At 50.2% G+C, this 20,810-nt stretch overlaps 1 protein-coding gene across 1 annotated transcript in view; it reads left to right on the top strand.

The window, feature by feature from the left end:
- Positions 1-20,810, top strand: part of DNAH9 (dynein axonemal heavy chain 9) — a 160,501-nt gene that overhangs the window by 16,690 nt on the left and 123,001 nt on the right. The window contains exons 12-24 of the mRNA XM_051635224.1: positions 843-969; positions 1,964-2,219; positions 3,439-3,680; positions 4,628-4,763; positions 5,822-6,018; positions 6,512-6,936; positions 8,549-8,771; positions 11,705-11,871; positions 12,239-13,109; positions 14,975-15,105; positions 16,189-16,315; positions 19,173-19,325; positions 20,292-20,417. Coding sequence (XP_051491184.1) covers positions 843-969; positions 1,964-2,219; positions 3,439-3,680; positions 4,628-4,763; positions 5,822-6,018; positions 6,512-6,936; positions 8,549-8,771; positions 11,705-11,871; positions 12,239-13,109; positions 14,975-15,105; positions 16,189-16,315; positions 19,173-19,325; positions 20,292-20,417 — 3,181 coding nt within the window. The remainder of the gene's footprint in view (positions 1-842; positions 970-1,963; positions 2,220-3,438; positions 3,681-4,627; positions 4,764-5,821; positions 6,019-6,511; positions 6,937-8,548; positions 8,772-11,704; positions 11,872-12,238; positions 13,110-14,974; positions 15,106-16,188; positions 16,316-19,172; positions 19,326-20,291; positions 20,418-20,810) is intronic.

The raw sequence follows: 20,810 nt of genomic DNA, 5'->3' as shown, positions 1-20,810 counted from the left end.
TCAGAGTGGGATTCACTGCCCCTGACTTAATGTCTTAACATCTGATGTTAAATCTGAACTGTTGATTCTGGGTTTTCCCTTGGGAAGAGCCACCTCCCTAGGAAGGAGATGTCTCTGCAGGGCCTGCTCCCTGTCAGCAAGGAAGGGAGCTGAGGTATCTGGCTGCTGGGCACTGCAGGGCAGCTGGAGGGAGCCCTGCTCCTGATTGCCATAACAGAAGCTGAATAATTCTGGAGCAGAGCAACTGAGGATCCCGAGGGACTTCAGCAGAGGTGCTGTTTTCTGGGTGGCATTTCCCAAAGTACTCAGGTGACACCATCATTCAGCAGAGATTTTGTTGCTTGCGTGGCTGGGACTGTCCATGACATGTGAGATACCAGGGCCCCTCTTCAGCCCCCTGTGTTTCCATCCACAGTGGTGTCACTGAGCTCTCCAGTTGAAGTTCCCTCGGGCTGATGGTCTCTCTGCAGTGACCCTGAGAGATGTGAGGGCAGCTGCACTGGGGTGGGATTAGACATTCATCCTGCTCAGTCAATTTGGAAATGCCCAGTAGCTGCTTATCTATTGCTTTAGGCTAAACACTTTTGAAATTCTGTCTCCAAACCTGAAAACCTGCTAAAAATGGTATTTGAGAGATCTTTGCCTTCCTGATGATGCTGTCACTGGCTTTCAGGTATTTGTCCTTGAGGCCAAGTTGTTTATGGAGATGGTGTGGGTGGGTTTTTAATAATTCTTGGTGTTCTTCAGTCCTCAGAAGTGGTCTTGGTTTTGATTTGGTTATATGCCTTGGTCTGCTGGCCTGGTAGCTACATGGTGGGTGTTCTGGGTGTTTTTTCTGGCAGGTACCAGGAAGAGAAACACGTAGCCTGGTCCCAGGCAGTCTCTGAAAAGTCCCTGTACAGTCTGACTCAACCGCTCCTCCGGCGAGATCCAGAAACCAAACTGATCACAGTCAATTTTGATCCCCAGGTAAAAACTGCTGCTGGTTTCTATCCTGCCTTCCTGCAGGTGTGTCTCCAAGCTGTGCCCCACCATGGATGGGAGGTCTGGTGGGATTAGTACTCGATTCTGCTGAGGTCTGTGGATGCCCTTCCATGATGGGTAACAGGAATTGGCCATCCTCTTGGTGGGCTCTGTCTCCTGGTAAAATCCCAGCTTGCAGCTTCAGCAGAGCAAATTCTAGTTAAAGCCAGTGGCAGAAAGTCTCTGAGTAGCCAGATGTTTAACTGGTGTCAGCAGCTCCAGCCCAGATTTGATACTGGTGTGGGGAGAGTTGGGGCATCATCTACAGAGGTTGGTTTGTATTATGTGTATGAAATCTGAAAGGGCATGAAAACCCCAGGAAAGATTTATTGTTGCAGGGACTCATTTTTACTTGGTTTTATTATTTAATCATCCCCTTATTGTGGTTGCATTGCAGCTCAAACATGCACTGGCCCTGAAGGTTTTTGGTTGGGCTGGGAGAAGTCTCCAGCAAAAATCTTTAGTGGAAAGTGGCTGCAGGGGGATTGGAGTCACTGGGTTTGAGGCCATGGTTGGTTTTGCTGGTGGCAGTTTTTTGTGGGCTTTTTCCAGTGCCAGTCAGCCCATCAAACCCACAGAACTGGAGCCATCTTATATTTCACTTAAACAACTGCTAAGCTCCACTTGGTACGGCTGAAAAACTCAATTGGTGAGGATAACTGAGAGGACCAGAGATCATCATGGCCTTCAGAGGCTGTGCAGAGTTTGCTGGCTGGGTAGGTACCAGAGCTGTCTGTCTTTGGCTGGGATGAAAACCAGAGGCAAAGATCAATGGGAGACAGATGGTTTGGACTAGGAGATGTTCATGCCCTTCCCAGGACATGCTGCTTCATGAATAAACCAGCAGGAAGCCCCTAAGCCACTCAGAATGGATGGAGAGTGCCTGCCAGGTGAGTGGGGAGGATTGTCCCTTGTTCAGCTCTCTGCCTTGTTTCTCCAGCTGGTTTCAGTGCTGAGGGAGGTGAGCTACCTGTCCAGCAGCCAGATGGGAACTATCCCACCCGTGGCAGCAGAAGTCTATTCCTCCAAGGAATCGTACCGGCAGATGGTGGCCAACTTGGAGCTCATGGTGAACAGATACAACAAGGTCCTGAAGACAGTCCTGGAGGTTGAATACCCTCTGATACAGGAGCAGCTGAGGGATATTGACTTGAAGCTGAAAGAGGCAGAGGAAACACTGACGTGGAAGATGGATGGTGAGCTAGTTCTGCTTTTGGGAGCAAGAGGACATACACTTGGGTGTCATCAGATTTCCCCTTCTGCCCAGCTCCATCACCTTGTTCCCAGCTGCAGTTCCCAGGAGGGCTGGTGAACCCTCCAGCAAGGTCAACACTAAGGAGATGAAAGGCAGCCCCCAGCTTACCTGCTCCTTTCCACTTTCCCTAGATCTGCTGGGGCTGTGGACAGGATCCTGCTCCCTTCAGGCTCGGCCTGGGCTTTTGGGGAGGGCAGGCAGCCCTGCAGGCACTGCTGGCAAGGAGGTGACAAGGCTGGGGCTGAAGCATCTGCTGCCTGGCTGTGCTGACCCCCTGTGCCAGCCCTGCTGGCCCTTTGTGTGGCTCCATGCAGGTGTCCCTGAAGCACTCTTGTCTCACCCAGTTGTGCAGGGAGTGGGAACCCCTGGCTCAGCCATCTGACCCTGGGATGGACTTGCCCCAGCATGAGTCAGGGCCACCTCATTCTCTTTCCCAGAAGGATGAGATCCTGCAGCTAGAGGCAGGTTCTGTGCACTGTGACTGTGGGATGATTTAACCAGCGTTCTTGCTTGATCAGTTTTAACTGCAAAGCAGAGCAGAGACAATTTGTTTTCTCTTGGTGAAAACAAACTGCTCACAAGTGGAATATATATTTCTGTCATCAGGCTTGAGCTTGTGAACAGGAACAAGTGTCCTCCCTTGGGAACATGCAAAGCAGAAGTCCTCATGCTGAAAAACTCTTTCCCTGTAGCATAATAAAGGTGAAGAGATTTTCCTGCAGATGAACCCTTAGTTCCCTGCATCCAAATGCAGCCCCTGCTGGTGCCTGGGCCTGGCACAGCCCATGTGCTGGGGCTGTAGGTATGAGGTCCCTGCTCCAGTGTTGGTGGCAGGGACGCTCAGCCCCTCCCTGTCCTGCTCCAGTAACAAAGAGGAAGATCAAGCCTGGGTAGAGGGAAGTGGGAACTGTCAGACATGCCCACAGTGCTGGTACTGCTGGCAAAAAGCAAAGTCTGCAGCTGTCTGTGTTGTGGCTGGTTGGGGTAGGAAGGAACTCAAAGTGGCTCTGTTGGTTGAGGTGGGAAGTCTCTTGCACTAATGACTTCATGAGAAATAACTTGGACCTCATGAGAAATCAGAGACTGGTCTTCATGGTGTATGAGACATTGGCCCAACATCTCTGAAAATATGTAGTAAATCATCTCATTTTTTTTACCAGGTGTCTGGGAGCAAATCTCTGTGATGATGGAAGGTGTCCATGACCTTGAGGAGAGGATGCAGAAAGCCAAAAGTAACGTTGAGGAGATCCAAACCCTTGTGCGTTCGTGGGCGTTGCCCATATTTGAGAGGAAAGATGGGAAAAGGGAATCACTGCTGAGCCTAGAGGACTGTCAGGACCGCCTGGAAAGGCGTTACAGCCTCATCAGAGAGTCAGGGCTGAGGATTCATTTGCTGCTGAAGGTGAGGAGGGACCTTCCTTGGGGGTTTGTTGGCCTTTCGTAGGCTGGCTGTGTCTCTGCACCCTGCTGAAAATGTCCAGAGCTGTTGCACCTTCGGATTAACTCTCTTAGCTCATTTGAAAATCTAACCCAGTGTTAATTAACAATAGCTTTGATGAGTGAGCTGGTGAGGCTGTGTGGTGTGGGGCTGCTGGCTGGGCACTGCTGGGGACCCAGCGTGGGGTAGGGACTGGAGCAGCCACAGCCCAGTGAAGGAGTCTGGCTTTCACAGTCCTGAAGAGCCACTAGAGGGGAATCGTGTATCAGTCTCTGGGGTCCTGGTCAGAGGAAAAATCCTCCTCTGAAATATTTACCAAAAAATAGGCAGCTGGCTGTGGCTGACCTTTCTGTTTCAGCCTTGTTGTCCCCGTGTGGGAGCAGGAGATGATGCTGACAGTCTGAGGAGAGGCTGAGTGTCAGGAGAAAAGTGCTGTCCCAAACCTTAGTGCTTCCCAGTGACTGTGCCAGAGCTGAGTCCTCTTTGCAGGCCAGGAGAAAGCCCAAAGCCCTGCCCCTCACCTGTCCAGAGTGAGGTGCTATGTTGGGTCTTCATGCATTTGGCTGAGCCTTCAAGACCCCTGAGTGCTCCCTGCCCAAGGTGTGCAAAAGCAACACAGAGCCCTGTGACCTCGGAGAAGAGGGAGGGAGAACATGTTGCAGGGCTGCTGAGCCTCTTCTGCACTCCTTTTTCCCCTTGCAGTCATTTTGAGTTGTTTCAGATGACAAAGCAGCCCTTGACAGAGCAAATTGTGGCTGTGCCATCAGCTGCAACATCCATCTGTCTGGGTCCTGTTCCTCCAGGAGGCTGGTACCCATGTGCTCACTGACATCCCTCCTCCTTAGCTTGTGCAGCTCTTTTGTAGGACAAACTCAGCCCTGCTGCATTTGAAGGTGTCTTTTTTCTTCCAGGAAAACCAGAGCCTCTTACTTGCAGACCCAGTATCTGACATCTGGAAGGCCTATGTGGATTATGTGGATGAGATAGTCCTGGATGGATTCTTCACTGCTATTGAGTGTTCACTTAGATACCTCCTGGAAAATACAGGTGACTGCTGGTTCCTCTCCCCTGGTGGTGATGGCTGCTTCACTCTCACCGAAGGGAGGCTTCTGGTTTATGCTCTTCCTCATGCTTAAGGGTTCCTCTCTTCTTCCTGGCTTTCTGCTGGGCCTCTTGCACTGTCTCCAGCAAGTGCTGGAGGAGCCTCCAGGCAGGGTGGGTGGCTCCGTCCCTCAGTCACTGGAGCAAAGCATAGCTCAGGCCAAAGGGATGGAGAGGACTATGCACCATTTGCAGAGATGAACAGATAAAATCGAGGTGTCATCCCAAGTCCGTGCTTGAGTATCTGCCATCTGACACTCTGGCATGCACAGAACATCAGGGTGACACCATCTGTCGTTTGTGGAGAGTCTCAAGAGCTAATGAACAGCATGGAAGGAAAACCTCAGTCCCTGAGCATTAGTCCAGTGGAAAGATGCGATGGGTTCAGGAGCCTCTAAATCAGACCTCCTGTCTAAGGCACCATGGAGGTTCACTCACTGTCTTGTGTCCAGCTAAAGCAGGTCTCCAGGAGGACTTCTCTCCTGGATGTGGAGGCACACTGAGCTGGAGAATCAAATCCAGTTCTTCACCATTGTGTTAAAAACACACATGTATTTTCACCTTTGCATTTGGCTTCAGTTTCAGCTTGCTGGGTTGTTTTTTCATGCCTTTCTCCACTAAATTAAAGAGCCTCTTGGATCCTGTTGTTTTCTCCTCTGCAAGTACTTAAGTGCTGTAATGGTTCAGCTCTCAGACTCCCTTTTGATTAACTAAAGAGCCTGGTCTCTTTAAGGTTTCCCTCCGGAGCATTTTTTCCGGTCCTTAAATCACTTGTGTCTCATCTGTTCTCCAGTATCTCCAGTGAGGAACTGAATGTTTTGCCAGCAGCTCCTCTGTGCTGTGTGACATCATGTCGCTGGATGCAGGGAGTGGGTGTCTGTGATCACACCTGCCTCGTGTCTCTGTGGGGCGTCTGTCTGTCTTGTGGTGGGATCGTAGTGGTGGCTCAAGATGACTTTTCTCCCCTTGGAAAAGATCCTGCCATCTCTGTTCTTCCCTGCCAGATCCCCAGGCAGGCTTGCCCCCCCTGTTTGAGGTGCAGCTGGATTTGGTGATCCCGGATTTGATATTTCGCCCCTCCTTGGACCCTGCCACAAATGATGGCTTCTACGACATGGTGGAAGGTCTTCTGAATGACATCTACCACATCTCATCGTTGGTGCCCAGGCTGGCTGAGCACAGCGGCTTCCCCCACTACCAGGTGTGTGTGTGTGGAGCTCCCTGGTGTTGGGTGGCAGTGGGGGAAGTCTAGGCTGGAGGGAAAGTCTGATGGGGAGAGGCTGAGGGTTGATCAGCCTGGAGAAGAGGAGACTCAGGGGGGACCTTCTCACTCTCTTCAGCTCCCTGAAGGGAGGTTGTGCTCAGGTGGGGTTGGGCTCTTTCTCCAGGCAGCCAGTGACAGGATGAGAGAGCCTGGCCTGAAGCTGCTCCAGGGGAGGTTTAGGTGGGATATCAGGAAGCACTTCCCCATGGAGAGGGTGATCAGACCTTGGGATGGGCTGCCCAGGGAAGTGGTGGAGGCACCATCCCTGGAGGTGCTCAAGGAAAGGCTGGAGGTGGCACTTGGTGCCATGTTCTGGAGATGCGGGGGTGTTGGTCACAGGCTGGGCTTGACGATCTGAAAGGTCTTGTCCAGCCTTGGTGGTGGTTCTGTGATTCTGAGGAGGTGCCAGCCTTGCTCCTGCCTCTCCTAGGCTGACATGGAGGACATGGCCGACCTGGCCGCCCTGCGCCAGGAGCTGCTGGGGCGGGTGCAGGCCGGGATGGCCGCCTGCTGCGAGTACCGCGCCGCCTTCCACCGCTACGCCTGCCTGTACGGCGAGGACAGGAGGGAGTTCTGCCGCCAGTTCCTCCTTTACGGCCACGTCCTCAGCGCCGCAGAAATCGAGGCCCACGCGGAGGAGGGGGTCCCCGAGACACCCCCCACCCTGCAGCAGTTCCGAGAGCAGATCGACTCCTATGAGAAGCTCTACGAGGAGGTGAACGGCCTCGAGCCCGTCGGCATCTTCCAGGGCTGGGTGAAGGTCGATGCTCGGCCCTTCAAGGCCTCCTTGCTGAACGTGATTAAAAGGTGGAGCTTGATGTTCAAGCAGCACCTCGTGGACCACGTCACACACAGGTAAGAGCTGTCCCCACCTCCGTGGGACCCTGTGCTGACCAAAAGGTGTTTCTCCTGTCTTGCCTGGGCTTTAGAATTTCATGCTGGCACCAAAAGAGAACAAGAGAAAGGGGCCCTGCTGCGTGCCAGCCTGGCGTGTCCCCTCCATCCCCCCTCCCTTGGCCTCTGCTGGGAACTGGCACAGCTGAGTGTGCAAAGTGGAAACACTTACATGGACTTGGTGCTACTGACATCCCAGGAACTGATGCTCCTGGGACCTGCTTTGTGGTGTTAGACGGGACATCTGTTGTTGGCTCAGCCTGATCCAGCTCCTCTAACCTGTGCTAGGGCTCCGGGCTTCCTCTGGGAAACTTTATATTAGCCATCAGGAAAGCTACATGAAAGCCCTGAGATACTTGGTCTGTGTCTAAATGTGTTGCTCTTTGCAGTGTGCTCTGTGTGGAGAAAAGGAAAAAAAACTACTTAGGGTTGCCTGGCAGCAGCAGCCCTGGGGAGGTGGTTTCATGGTTGCACAAAGGAGGAGTTTTGGGTGCAAGTTTTGGGTTCACGTGGGTCCCCTGCTCTGAAGAGCTGCTCTGTGCAGGACCATGTGTCAGGTGGTTTATCTGAGTGGTCACAATTGAAGGATGTCAGAGGTCTTGGGTGCCTGCAGAGGAATACCTGCGGGTGTGTGCGTGGTGCGGGAGGCTTCTGTGATGATGTGGTCTCATCTTCTTCCCAGCACCACAGTTCTGTTAGATAATTTCTGTGCAAAGAGGTTTTTTTGTGTGCCTTAGAAGGGGCACTTAGGAGTTGCTATTAAGAGTCCCTGTCTCAGCAGTTTAGTCTTTATTAGGTGAAGTATTTAAGGATACATGTTGACCCAGCAGTATCCACAGAATTGAAGTGAGCACTTAGAAAACATTTGGAGGAGAATGGCTGTGCTGGAAGAGGCCAGAGATCCAGGAGCCCATCATGCCTCTGCCCTCAGTGCTCAGGAGCTGGTGAGATGAACAACAGGGAAAGTGGGCAGGGAAACTGCCCCAGATACTCTCCTTGTCTCTTACGATTTATAGCTCAGGGACTTTGAGATACAAGGGTCATGCCTTCACATTTAAAGACATGGATGGATTTTTTTTTCCTCCCACAAATGCTCAGTTGCTTTTCTGAACTACTGTGAATTTTCATAATCTGTAACCTCCTGCAGCAGGGAGATACCCTGTGGAGTGAGGCAGTGTGTGAAGAAGAATCCCTGTTTGTTGTAGCTTTGCAACCTCCCAAGTTCATTTGGGGATCTTGAATTCTTGTATTGGAAGAGATGAGATAAAAACCCTCTCTCTTCCAGACCACTCCTGAGCTCACAACTCTCTTGTTATACCCTTTCTCACAAACGTTTCTCCAACCTGGGAAGTCCCAACCTATTGATCTGTTCCTTGCAGGAAGCTGTGCCACATCTGTGGATCCCTTTGGGTATGGGTTGTGGTTCTGATGCCCTCAGCACGTTGCCATGCTATGGGCAGGGTTAACCAGGCCTTTCCCCTCTCCAGGCCAGTCCAGCTGCCTGGCCTGAGGCTGGTCACTCTTTCTGTAGGAACTGCTGTCATGTTGTGCTTTCCTGCCTTGTGTTCCATAGCTTGGCTGACCTGGACGAGTTCATAAAAACTGCCGAAAAAGGTTTGAGCAAAAAGGTTGAAAAAGGTGATTATGATGGCTTGGTGGAGATGATGGGTCACCTCCTGGCTGTTAAAGAGAGGCACAGTGTCACCGATGCCATGTTCGAGCCCCTGAAGCAAACCATCGAGCTGCTGAGGACGTATGAGCAGCAGCTGCCAGAGGAGGTCCACGAGCAATTGGAGGTGGGTGGAAACTCGTGGGGGACACAACAATGTGCTGAGCGGGAGATTCATGGATTCATAGAATGGTTTGGGTTGGAAGAGACCTTCAAGATCATCCAGTTCCAACCCCCTGCCATGGGCAGGGACACCTCCCACCAGCCCAGGCTGCTCCAAGCCCCATCCAACCTGCCCTTCAACACTGCCAGGAATGGGGCAGCCACAGCTTCCCTGGGCAACCTGGGCCAGGGTCTCACCACCCTCACAGGGAAGAATTTCTTCCTAAGATCTAATCTAAATTTCCCCTCCTCCAGCTTAAACCATTAACCCTTGTCCTCATTCTACATACCCTGGTGAAAAGTCCCTCCCCAGCTTTCCTGGAGCCCCTTCAGGCACTGGAAGGTGCTCTAAGGTCTCCCTGGAGCCTTCTCTTCTCCAGGCTGAACACCCCAGCTCTCCCAGCCTGTCTGAGAGCAGAGCTGCTCCAGCCTTTGGATCATCTCCGTGACCTCCTCTGGAGTTGCTCCAAGAGTTCTATGTCCTTTTTACGTTGGAGGCTCCAAATCTGGACCCAGCACTCCAGGTGGGGTCTCACCAGAGCCAAGTAGAGGGGCAGAATCACCTCCCTTGACCTGCTGGCCACGCTGCTTTTCCTGCAGCCCAGGATGCAGTTAAATGTGATGTCAAAGAGAGTGCAAAGCTGAAGAGCATGGCAGGAATGTACAAGACCCACCTGGCTGTCATTAGAGGGCCTCAGTGGATAGTATTTTGCTATTGTGGGATGTGCCTTGATAGCTCCACATTTTGGAGTTACATTGAGATTTTTCTTTTAAAGCAGAGATTAAGCCTTTTGTTATGTATGAAAACCAGAGAATTGCCTGCTCCAACGCCCAGCGATTACTCTAGAAAAAAAATTAATGCATTTTCAAATACATCTGTTAATTAGGTTGCGTTATAATTATTTTTAAATAAGCCAGTTTTTGGCAACTGTGGAGATGGGAAGGATAATATTGGCAGAGGAGTTGCCTTCTCATAGGACTTCAGTTCTCCACTGTCTCTGTAACACCAATTTTGCTTGAGCCAGAGCAGGTTATGAAAGTGTTTTGGCACCTTTCCACATCTGGCTCTGATGGATCAGTTTTCTTCTGGGGACTCCTTTCCTTTCTGAAAAGGGGGCCATAGGATGGAGGTGAGAAAAGCCTGTGAGGTGCCCAGCCAGCCTTGGGGAACAGGAGACAAGCACTGGCAGCAGCCAAGATGCTACAGTAGAGAGGCTACATGCTGGTGGATGCCCTATAATCATGGGGTGCTGTGGGCAGAGGGGTCTGTGCTGGACACAAGGTTTAAAGCAGGACCTTTTGGGGAGATGTTTCTTCCTTATGTACTTGTGCAGCAGAGGCTCCAGTCTCTGCTGCAGGCTTGGATGGGAGCTGAGTTTGAGGGGTTAGCAGTTCCCTGGTTTTCTGCTTGAGCAGCTGTGATCTGTGGGTGGTCACCAAATCTGGAACAGTTAAGGGTCCTAAAAACATCTGGGTTCCCACAGACTCCATGAAAACTAGGAGAGCTGCATTACATGGATGTTCTGGCTGCTGGAACAGCTTGAATCCAGCATAAAGCATGTTACTGGAGGGGACCTGGTGCTGCTAATTCCTCTGCCTGAGAGCTGCTTGTTTGGTGCCTGTTTGTCCAAGTACATTCAAACAACTGATTTATTTTTCTGATAGAAGAAACAAGGGATGCAGGGCAGCCATTCAGATGCAGGAGATAGCAAAACAGTTTTGTTTTTCCTGGCAAGTGACAGCAATGTGCAGTTGAATTATTCATTCACTCCTGGATATGGTGGGAAAACCAGAAATAAGTTCCTCTAGGTACTGCTCCCTCCGTGGCTGTGGAGATGGATGGGCTGGAGCTGGTAGGTTGGGTGGGAGAGACAGGGGAGCAGCTCCATGTGTGCCCTGTCGTGGTTGTGGGGCACATGGATAGTGATTTCTGTTGGGATTGGAATTTCAAGTGTGAGGAGACCCCTCAGGGGGGACTGACCCTGCTCTGGTTATCTTTGCTGCCTCAGAGCTGCCTCCAGGTTATTTATCTTCTTTCCACTGTGTTGGTGGGTCTTCATTAATCTCCTCAACTATGTGGACTGGAATGAGAAGAACCCCAAAGTCTTTTCTGTAGGCTTGTATCCTGGGTAAGTGTGATCTCTGAGAGCAAAGCACTGGGAGCTGAGGACAGCAGAGCCCTGGGCTGGTGTCAGTGTTTGGGCTGAGCACATGGCCCGAGAAGCCTAGGGAGAAGAAATAATATCCCTTGCTGAATAAAATCCCAGGCACAGAGGGTGGGTTGTCAGCAGTGCTGTGCACTTGCAGCTTGGATGCAGACCTGAGAAAGAAACCAGGCTTATTTAGCACCAATGTTGTACACACAAGCTGGAGGGATTTGCCCCAGAGAGAGAGCTCTTTGGACATCCCTCTGGTACGACATCTTCTGCTCTATGAGCAGGGAGAAATCTTCCCAGGCTGTTTCTTAATTAGCTCTGGGAAGCCAGATGATCTGACGGGCTGGCACCCACAGCCCATCCTCCTGCCTTCCCTGCTCCCAGCAGGCTCCAGCTCCCACTGAGCTTGGTGCTGGGATCACTGTTCTCTCTCAACCACTGAAGCATCCTGGGAGCCCAGGATCCGGTCTGGGACCCTTCTTTTGAATTTATGGAACATATTTTGACCATCAGAGCAGTCACTTGTAAGGTCTCAGTATTCATTAGTTTTAAAATGATGAATAAGTGATAAGTTTTATCCCAAGTTGTGTGTTTTAGCCTTTACATCTGAACAAAACTTGCTTGGAGTTTTACACACGGGATCTGTTGCTTTTCCCGTTCTGTGATTATCTGTAAAATGGATCAGGTGTGTCTGGTATCAGCTATCAAAAGCTGTCTACCAGCAGTTAAATTCTGTTTGCAGGAGCTGCCAGAGAAGTGGAACAATCTGAAGAAGCTGGCCATAGCTGTGAAGCAGCACGTGGCTCCTCTGCAGGCGAACGAAATGAGCGTCCTGCGCAGGAGCTGCGCGGCCTTCGAGGTGGAGCAGCACAGGTTCAGGGAGAGGTTCCGGAGAGAGGCACCCTTCAGGTACAGGCCACTCAGAGCAGCAGAGAAGCCCTGAGTGGAAAAAAACCCGCTGTGTTATAGGGTCATCTCCTGAGGACACCTGCTTGAGCCCTTGTGTACATTTCCTGCCTTCTCGCGGTGTTGTGTCCGTTCGGCCTGGGGTGTTTTGGCCCTGGAAACACTGTCCAGTGTTAACAAGAGGGAGAGTTTGGAGGCCAAGCACATGGGATCACTTTCAGCTGGTGTCAGTAGTGCCATGTGGCTGTGCCATCAGTGTGTACTGTGGGTGTTTTCATCTCTGCTCTGGCTTTTAGGGGCACTGTTCATTTTGTGTTTTCTTTAGAAGCTGTTACCGTGTCACTTATGAGGAATAAATGTTTCTTTCTAGGTTTGACACTGAAAAGCCTTATCAGCTGCTGGATGCAAAGCACATGGAGATTAAACAAATGGAGTCAGCCATGACCTCCATTTATGAATCAGCTGGTCTGTTTGAAGTCATGGTGCCAGATTATAAACAACTGAAGCAGTGCAGGAAGGAGCTGTGTCTTCTCAAAGAGCTCTGGGATATGATCTCCCTTGTGAACACAAGCCTTGATGACTGGCAGACCACCAAATGGGTGGATATTAATGTGGAAAACATGGATCTGGAGTGTAAAAAGTTTGCAAGAGAGATTCGGAATTTGGATAAGGAAATGAGGGCCTGGGATGCTTTCATTGGGCTGGACAGCAAGGTGAAGAACATGCTGACAGCCCTGAAAGCTGTGGCAGAACTTCAAAACCCTGCCTTTAGAGAGAGGCACTGGAATCAACTGATGCAGATGATGGGGGTGAGGTTTGTGATGCACTCAGACATCACGTTGGCTGACCTCCTGAAGCTCAACCTGCATAACTTTGAGGATGAGGTTCGTGGTATTGTGGACAAAGCAGTGAGAGAAATGAGTATGGAGAAGGTCCTGAAGGAACTGAAAAGTACTTGGAGCACCATGGAGTTTCAGTATGAGCCTCATCCCCGGACAAACACCCCATTGCTGAAGTCAGATGAGGAACTCATTGAAACTTTAGAAGACAACCAGGTGCAGCTGCAGAATTTAATGACATCCAAATACATTTCTTTCTTCTTGGAGGAAGTGTCTGCATGGCAGAAGAAGCTGTCCATTGCAGACTCTGTCATTTCTCTCTGGTTTGAGGTGCAGAGAACGTGGTGTCACTTGGAGAGCATATTCTTAGGCTCAGAAGATATACGGGCACAGCTCCCTGAGGTATGGACAAGTCCTAAGTCCAACTTCTCCTGTCTGCAAAGTGTTGAAGGGGAGCCCCCATTCTATGAAATAAGGTTATCTGTAATGCCAGGTTCCCCCAAGCAGGGATTTTCTCCTGCTGCCTCACTTTTTGGAGGCTCCCTCAGTGCTGTCGTAGTTTCCCTGGTGCTGCCCCAGGATGTTTTTGTACTGTAGCTTGTGCTTGAACAGGCTGAGAAGCTGATTTTCTCCCCTCTGCTGTTGTGCAGCAAATGTTGGAGACTGAGCAGAAAGCTGCTGGCTCCATCAGTGCTGAAGGCATGTTCCCTCTTTCCTCAGAAGGTAGAGCACTGGGATAATTAATCAGATATTGCAAATTGTCAAACCAGGGCTGGGTCAGGCAGCTTTGGCAGCCTCCCCTTCCCTGCCTTCAGAGCTGGTGTTCTCCCTCTCCTGCTTCTGAAAATGGAACAGAGCTGTCCTTGGTGACTTCCTCAGAGGGGTCGTCAAGTCAAGCTTCCAGCCTTATTCCAGAGTCCCTTGATAATTAAGAAAATCTTCCAAGCTGGTTGCTGGCCCCTCTGCACCACTCCCAGCCCTGCCTTTCTCACAGTGAGCTGCAGTTGACTGTGTCACCACTGTCCCCATCCACATGCAGCACCAGCTCTGAGGTGGAGCAGGGGCTGCTGTCAGTGACAGCACCATGGAGGGGCTCACCTGGGAGGGGCTGTGCACAGCCCCGTGTCACCTGGATGTCCCTGCCCTGTCTCTGTCTCTTCGCTCTGGTCTGCTTGCACTGTTCCTCCTGCTGCTCTGGCCAGCACTGGGCACACGTTGCAGCCTGGGCCATGTCTACAGGTGCTCATGACCTGCTCAGCCCTGCAGGCTCACCCCTGTGCCAGCGAGCTGTTAGTGTCCAACAGCCCCTCACATCATGATTTCAGTCTGCATCCTGCTGGGCAGCTCTCTGCATCTCCACACCTGGCTGGCAGGTGGCACAAATCAGCAGCCTCTTCCCTTCCTTAGAAGAAAGGGAGGCTCAAAGCCTTTGAAGGCTGAACCTCCTTGGGATGCATCCAGGGCTGGGGAATGATGGGCTGGCAGGACATGGGTGCAGGTCTGAAGCTGGTTGCATGGCTCAGCCCTCCAGCCAGAGCTTTGCTGTTGGGTCTGAACACAGGTCAAGGTGGGAGTGTTACCAGGACAGCTTGGAGCACTTGCATTCTGTGTCCTGGCTTGCTCAGGAGGCCTAACTTTGGAAGAAGGGAGGAGCAGAGACACTTTGAACATAGCTGTATTTATTCTTCACTGTTCAGCTCCAGAAATGCAGGGTCCCTGTGAGGTGCAGAGCATAACTGTCAGTGTTTTCCTCTGCTGCTGCTGTGGGGTTTCCATGGCAAGGAAAGGTTCTCCTCTGCCAGTGTCACCCATTTTAGGGATGAGACTCCTACTCTGTAGCAGGAGGGATGGGAGTGAGCTCACATGAAGTCAGTAGCCTTTCCTATGGGATCATCTCCTGCTGCTGTGGCCAGGAAAACTTGGTATTTCATCTGGGCATAGGACAGGAAGAGTTACGAGGAGGTATCCAAAGTGGAATTCAGTGCCATGAAAATGGTTGGTCCTCAGCACTGCCCTCTACATGGATTGCTTTACCCACAGCCCCTTTGAGATACAGAGACAATAAAGAAAGTGCCTGATTGGAGGCTTATTTCAGGTATGTAGGTGAAAGAACCCTTCTGAAATGGTGAAGGGGTCCCTTTCTGCACTGGACAGGAAGCTTTCTGCAGGAGTCTTTCTCTTCAACCCAAAGACAGCACCAAGAAGATGGATCTTTTAGCACAAAATGAGTGTTTTCCTGTGAACGTGTTCCTTGTGTTGCTTTTTAGGACTCCAAACGCTTTGAAGGGATTGATGTGGATTTTAAAGAGCTGGCCTATGAAGCTCAGACAACCCCAAATGTTGTTGAGGCCACCAATAAACCAGGTCTGTCCCAGCAACTGGAGGACATTCAGAATAGGTAGGTAGAGCTTCAGTTCTGGGATTCTGTCAGAGACTGGGATCAACTCTAAAACGTTTGTTTAACCCATGCTCCAACACTTTCTTCCTAGTCTAGGAATTCTTTGCATTCACAAGTCACAATGTGTCTGATCTTTCTGAAGTCTTTTCATTTGTGATCCATCACCCTGAAGCCCCCAGAGTGGAGTCTGGCTCTCTGTACGTGCAAACTCCCATCCTGAATCTTGATTTGCACACACACAAAGCTTGGTATTCAGCTGGTTTCAGTAGCACACGACCTCCCTGCCACCCCAAATGCAATGTCTGAAGTATCTGTTTAGCAGTCCAAGCAGGGATATCTGCAGCAGAGCTGAGTTCCTCATTTCTGAAATGGCCTCTGCATGTGTACCCTTCACACGTGGTACAACAGACTTCCTGAGAAAGACCTTGGTGTCATGAGATGGTTACATTCCTCACTTAACATATGAGCTAGTCTACCTGGAACACACTTACAAGTGAATATGATAGCTGCTGTGTCAGTAATAACTATCCATTTAAAATAGAGATTCGATTTTATTGGTTGGTCAGATAAGGCCAGTGCTCCTCACAGAGGACTAGCTGCATGGTATTGATGAACTTGGTGAGCTCAGCAGCAGTGTAGCATGTAAACACTGGAAGATTCATTTTAGATTGGAGCAAACAAGTTTCCTTTTGGGCTTTGCAAACACAAATAGCTGAGGAGGTTGGAATCAGACTTTAAAATGTGGGTCATTAGAATAAAAGCAGTTATGGAAAGTTTCATCACCTGTAGCAGTTCAGAGCTTGTCAGGCTTCAACCCCTTTCTAGCCTCTTCTTCCATGTGTGTTTTTGCTTTTTTTATGAGGCTTCTCTGGACTCTTGGGAGTAGAGGGAGATCTGTGAGTCACTGTGCTTTGTTGCTCTGTTTAGGAAGTGCTGTAGAGGACAAGCCTAAAGGCTCAGCTCATGTCTGGCATTTCCCCATGGTAGGGGAGAATATGCTTGATAACCCAAACTGTAGCATGAAACAGGGCAGGGTATTTCTCCACCTGTCCTGAGCCCTGTTAATCTGCTTTGTCTCTCCAGGTTGTCTCTGTGTGAGAAGGCTTTGGCTGAATATTTGGACATGAAGAGGTTGGTCTTTCCCAGGTTTTACTTCATTTCTTCAGCAGATTTATTGGATATTCTTTCCAATGGCACCAACCCACAGCTGGTAAGCCTTGTTCTGCATCACCTTTGCATTATCCAACTGTCAGTAGTGGCACAGTGGGAGGTGCTGTCTTGGGACTCTCCTGTGACTTTTCCTTTCTTGAGTGCTTTTTCTCCAACCCTCTTTTGGTTTAAAGATAATTCTTTCACAGCTGGCCTTCATCTGTCATGTGCACTGTGTGCTGCCTGATCTAACCCTGATGATGCTTGCAAATGGTTCTGAAAGTGCTGCACAGCCCAGGGCTGGGGTTTTGATGCCATAAAACCAGAGGGCTTGTTTCTGCTGGGATAGAGTGAGACTGGGGGAAACCATCTTACTTGAAGATCTCAGCCAAAACTTGTTGCTGACCTTGGATCCCCAACCTGAGATGCCACCAAACAGCATCTGCTGTTGAAAGAGCCACAGACTGGCCATTCAAATGTGGAAGAGTTGACAACTGATGGCTTGGGGAGGTCCCTTTTTTTTAGGCAGAAGAGGCTAGTCAGCCACTTCTTCCTTCCCACCTCCAAAGGCCTTTGGGATGTCCTCATTATAGGGGGAGAGAAGAACACAACCTGAAAGAGGTAAGACAGCTGGGGGTCTGACAGTGGCTATAGCCAAGGCGAGCAAGTAGATCTCTTGTGTTGCCATCCATCATGTGCAGCTCAGGGGCCAGGTCAGACCTCCTGCTTCTCTCCCATCTGACCGAGGACACTTCTCTCCAGGCTGGCTTTGGGGCTGCCTGCAGGGAAATCACTCCAAATATACCATCCCTCCTGTTGACTTTGGTGGACTGGTGGATCATGCTGTGAAGGAACTTGTAGTAACCTTCTTGTTTTAGAAAATGGCTGGTCTGTGCTCTCCCCGTGTCCCCAGAGGAGCAGACACCTCCAGTCCCCTGGTGTGCAGAGCTCAGAGGGCTGAGGCCTGCAGATGTGTTTCCATAGGGTGCATGGCAGTGCTGGGGTGGATGGTCAGTGCTACAGGAGTCACTGCCAGGAAACCTTGGCCACTTTCCCTGGCAGAGCTGTGCTCTGGCTGGTGTTATTTGGGATACACCATTTATCCTGTGTAAATTGCAGTGTAAAACCAATCAAAAGGTTCCCAGCAAATGGAACGTGTCGGGTAAGGAATGAATTCCTTATTCCATCTTCTCAGAAGCAAGGAATCTCCCCTTACTGAAGCTGTTCATAATTTTCAGCACTCCTGTGAGCAGGGGCCAGGTTTGCACGTGCATTTGGAAGTGCTGCTGTTTGCTTCTACCCTTAAGCACTGCTTGTTTCTGCTGCTGGGTGGTTTGAGCCTGCAGAGAATCATAACCACACAGTTGATTGATACTTAAAACGAGAGAAAAAAACAACAACACAGGAAGCAAAGAAGAGATACTGTGTTGAAATGCTCCATGGGGTAAGAAGAAATTCCTGGTGTTGGCTGTTATTCAAAATTATTTGCAGTAAAATCAAAGTAAATGTCAAGTGGGATCATGAGTGGCTGTGCTCTCAGCCTTTCCATTGTTGTTTCATAGTCTGATCATTCCTACAAGAGGATTAAATCCACAATGATCTTCTCCTCTTGAACTGGGTGTTGCAGATTCAGGTGTATCCAGGGCTCTGGCAGCAGGATTGCACCAGTGCTGGACCATGGCTGAAGCCCTGCAGACTGGCCAGGGCCTGGAAATGGACACTGGGGTTTTGGGAGCAGAAGCTTCTAGATGTAAGAAAAGGTTTCTGTGGTTTATGTAAGATTTGAAAGGAGATATGCTTATCTGGAGGGATGCTGAGTGCCCTTTGCTTCTCAGAGGAGCTGAGCACCTTCCAGGATTTGGCCCTGCTTAAATGTATGTAAGAAGACTACTGAGCTGTGCCCACCTGCAGGACAGCCTGGGAGAAGGAGTGTTGGAATCCTGTGTGAGCCACTGAGTGGAAATTAAACACACAAGTCCACCTGTCTGAAAGCATCAGAGCACCAGGTGGCATGGGCTGTTCTCATTTCTCACCCCACCCATGGGGGTCTCTCCATCTTGCTGTCTCTGGCTGTCGTTGAGAGAGGCAGCTCCTCTCTGGGACAGCTTTGTGAGTGACCTTTGCTGTGGGAACATCAGTCCTGGGAGAATCCTGCCTCTGTTGGCAGTGACGTGTGACACACAGAGTGATCGTGTTGTGTGTTGAGTAGTGATCTAGAAGTGTTGGTGACCTGCTGCTCAGCTCCCAGATGATCAGATGCTGATGTTGAGAGCCTGCAGCAGTGCTTGCCAGCATCTCCCTGTTGGCTTTTCAAACTCAGCTGGCTGGGAACAGGACAGGACTGGGTTATTCATTTCCTTCTGGAAGAGTGCTTTTGGTCAAGATAGGGCTTTTGTAGAGGGTCTGGGTTGTTGAGCTGTTTATTGGGGGTTTTGGGCAGAAGTAAAGGTCTTCTCCATGGAGGAGGATCCAGGAGTTTTCTTTGGCACAAAATTGATTTCTAGTAGTGAAAACCAGAAAATTTCAGAGTGAAGAAAACTCCACAGTGTGCTGAGAACAGGCTGAGGTGAAGCAATGACTGAAGGCTTCTCATCACTACATGTAGGGAAATCAGGGCTAGGAGGTCATGCAACATTTGAATGGTTTCTGTGCTTTTCTGTGTGGGAGATTTCCCAGTGGGAGAATGGGATTTATTAAGGCACGTCTGTTTTCTAAATTATGTAGAAATAGGTGGAAGCACTGGAAGAGAGAGCAAGAGGCTCATGTTGGCAGTATCCTGGCCATGTATGAGAAGATGTGATGCTACAGAGATGTCCAAGATGGTGCTTTGGGAACATGACAGTGCCTGTGACATGTGTGGTGCTCTCCAGTCTTCTCACCCTGTCTCAGTCACTTTATTTATACAATTCCTGTTGCAGGTGCAACGTCATCTTTCCAAACTCTTTGACAACTTGGCCAAGATGAAATTCCAGCTGGACTCAGAGCAAAAGGCAACCAAAATTGGCCTGGGAATGTACAGTAGAGAGGAGGAATATGTCAGCTTCAGTGAGCCCTGTGACTGCAGTGGGCAGGTGAGAGGGAAGACCTTGCCTATCAAAGCTGTCCAGTGGAGTCTGTTCTCCTGTCCCTTGTGTGAGCATCTGTGGCCCAGGCATCACAGAGCTTCTCTGTTCTTCCTCTGTGTGTGAGAAAGGCTGCAAGAGGTGGCCTGCAGTTTAGTTCCTCCTCACCCCACAGCCCTTGGTCCCACTCTGGGAAGGTCCTCACTAAGGTGGGGCATAGGTGGTGTCACAGGGAGAGAGAGAGAGCTGTGGGCTGTTTCTGACGAGGGTTTTAGTTTGGATTTTCTAAGATATTTTGGAAGTTAGTCTTACAGCTTGTTACAAATGTGCTTGGTAAGGGAGGGGATGCAGATTGAGAATAAATGAAGCTATTCCATAGTACTGCTGCATGGGGATCTTTTAAGTTCCAGATCTTCCTTTTTTCATAGGATGAGTTAAAGAATGAAATTTAAGAGTCAAACGATTGCTCAGCTTATCTGTCCTTGCAGTTGCACCTCTCTTCATGGACTATTATAGGAAGCTAAAGGATGTAATACCAGCTCCAGTGATGGAACTTGCTGCTTTTAAACAGTCCTCTCAGGGAGGGCTTTGGCTGTGAAATACTAAATTCAGCAGGAATTGTGTTCCCAAGTTCAGCAGCAGCTTTCTCCAGTTGCTGGCAGGTTGTGCCCAAGTCCCATGAGTGATTCTGTCATGGCCAGGAGGTGGAACATGCCAGACTGAATTACTCATTGGGGGAGTTGATTTTGGTTTCTCCTATGACTGGAGTTCAAGAAAAGTCTGTCTTGTATTCTTGTCTGGAAATAGGTGCTGATCCTGCAGGGCCAGATCTGGCTAAAGCCATCTGGTCTGAACAAAGCTCTGAGGCCTGTGGAACTCAAGAGTTGAGCTGCTTGTCCCATTCCCTTTCTTCACCAATTACCAAAGGCACTTCAGAAGAGCAAATGTGTTACTGTGATGTAATTTCTTCTCCAGGTTGAGGTCTGGCTGAACCACGTGCTAGACAGCATGAGGGCTACTGTGAGAGATGAGATGACAGAAGCTGTCATGGCTTATGAGGAGAAGCCAAGGGAACAGTGGCTCTTTGACTACCCTGCCCAGGTACCTGCTACTGTTCCTCATCTCCATCATCTCCACTGGGGCTGGCACATGGAAAGGCAGAGCTTGGCTTCCCCTTCCCTTTTCTCATTAGTGGCCTCTAGCTGTGGTTGGGGATGCTCTTGGCCTCTATTTTGCTCTCCAGGAGGGAGGAAGGTTGAGTTTTCCTTTATCCTGGTAATCTCCTTATGGATTTCCCAGGATGGGCCCCGTGCTCTGACTGGGGCTCCAGGGAGGATACACTCTTGGTGGGGTCACAGAGCCCAGGGCTGGGGCATTGCCCCCTGCACCCTGGGGCACAGAGAGTTTGGACACCTGGAGGAGCCAGAGATGCTGCAGAAACACAGTGGTGAGGCCTAATGAGAGAAAAGAGCCCCTCAGATGCACCTCTGACAG

The sequence above is a fragment of the Apus apus genome, chromosome 17 (assembly GCF_020740795.1).
Source record: "Apus apus isolate bApuApu2 chromosome 17, bApuApu2.pri.cur, whole genome shotgun sequence".
In the NCBI taxonomy this organism is placed as follows: Eukaryota; Metazoa; Chordata; class Aves; order Apodiformes; family Apodidae; genus Apus; species Apus apus.
Note: the sequence above shows the minus strand (reverse complement) of the source record. Positions and strands in the feature narration are given on the sequence as shown.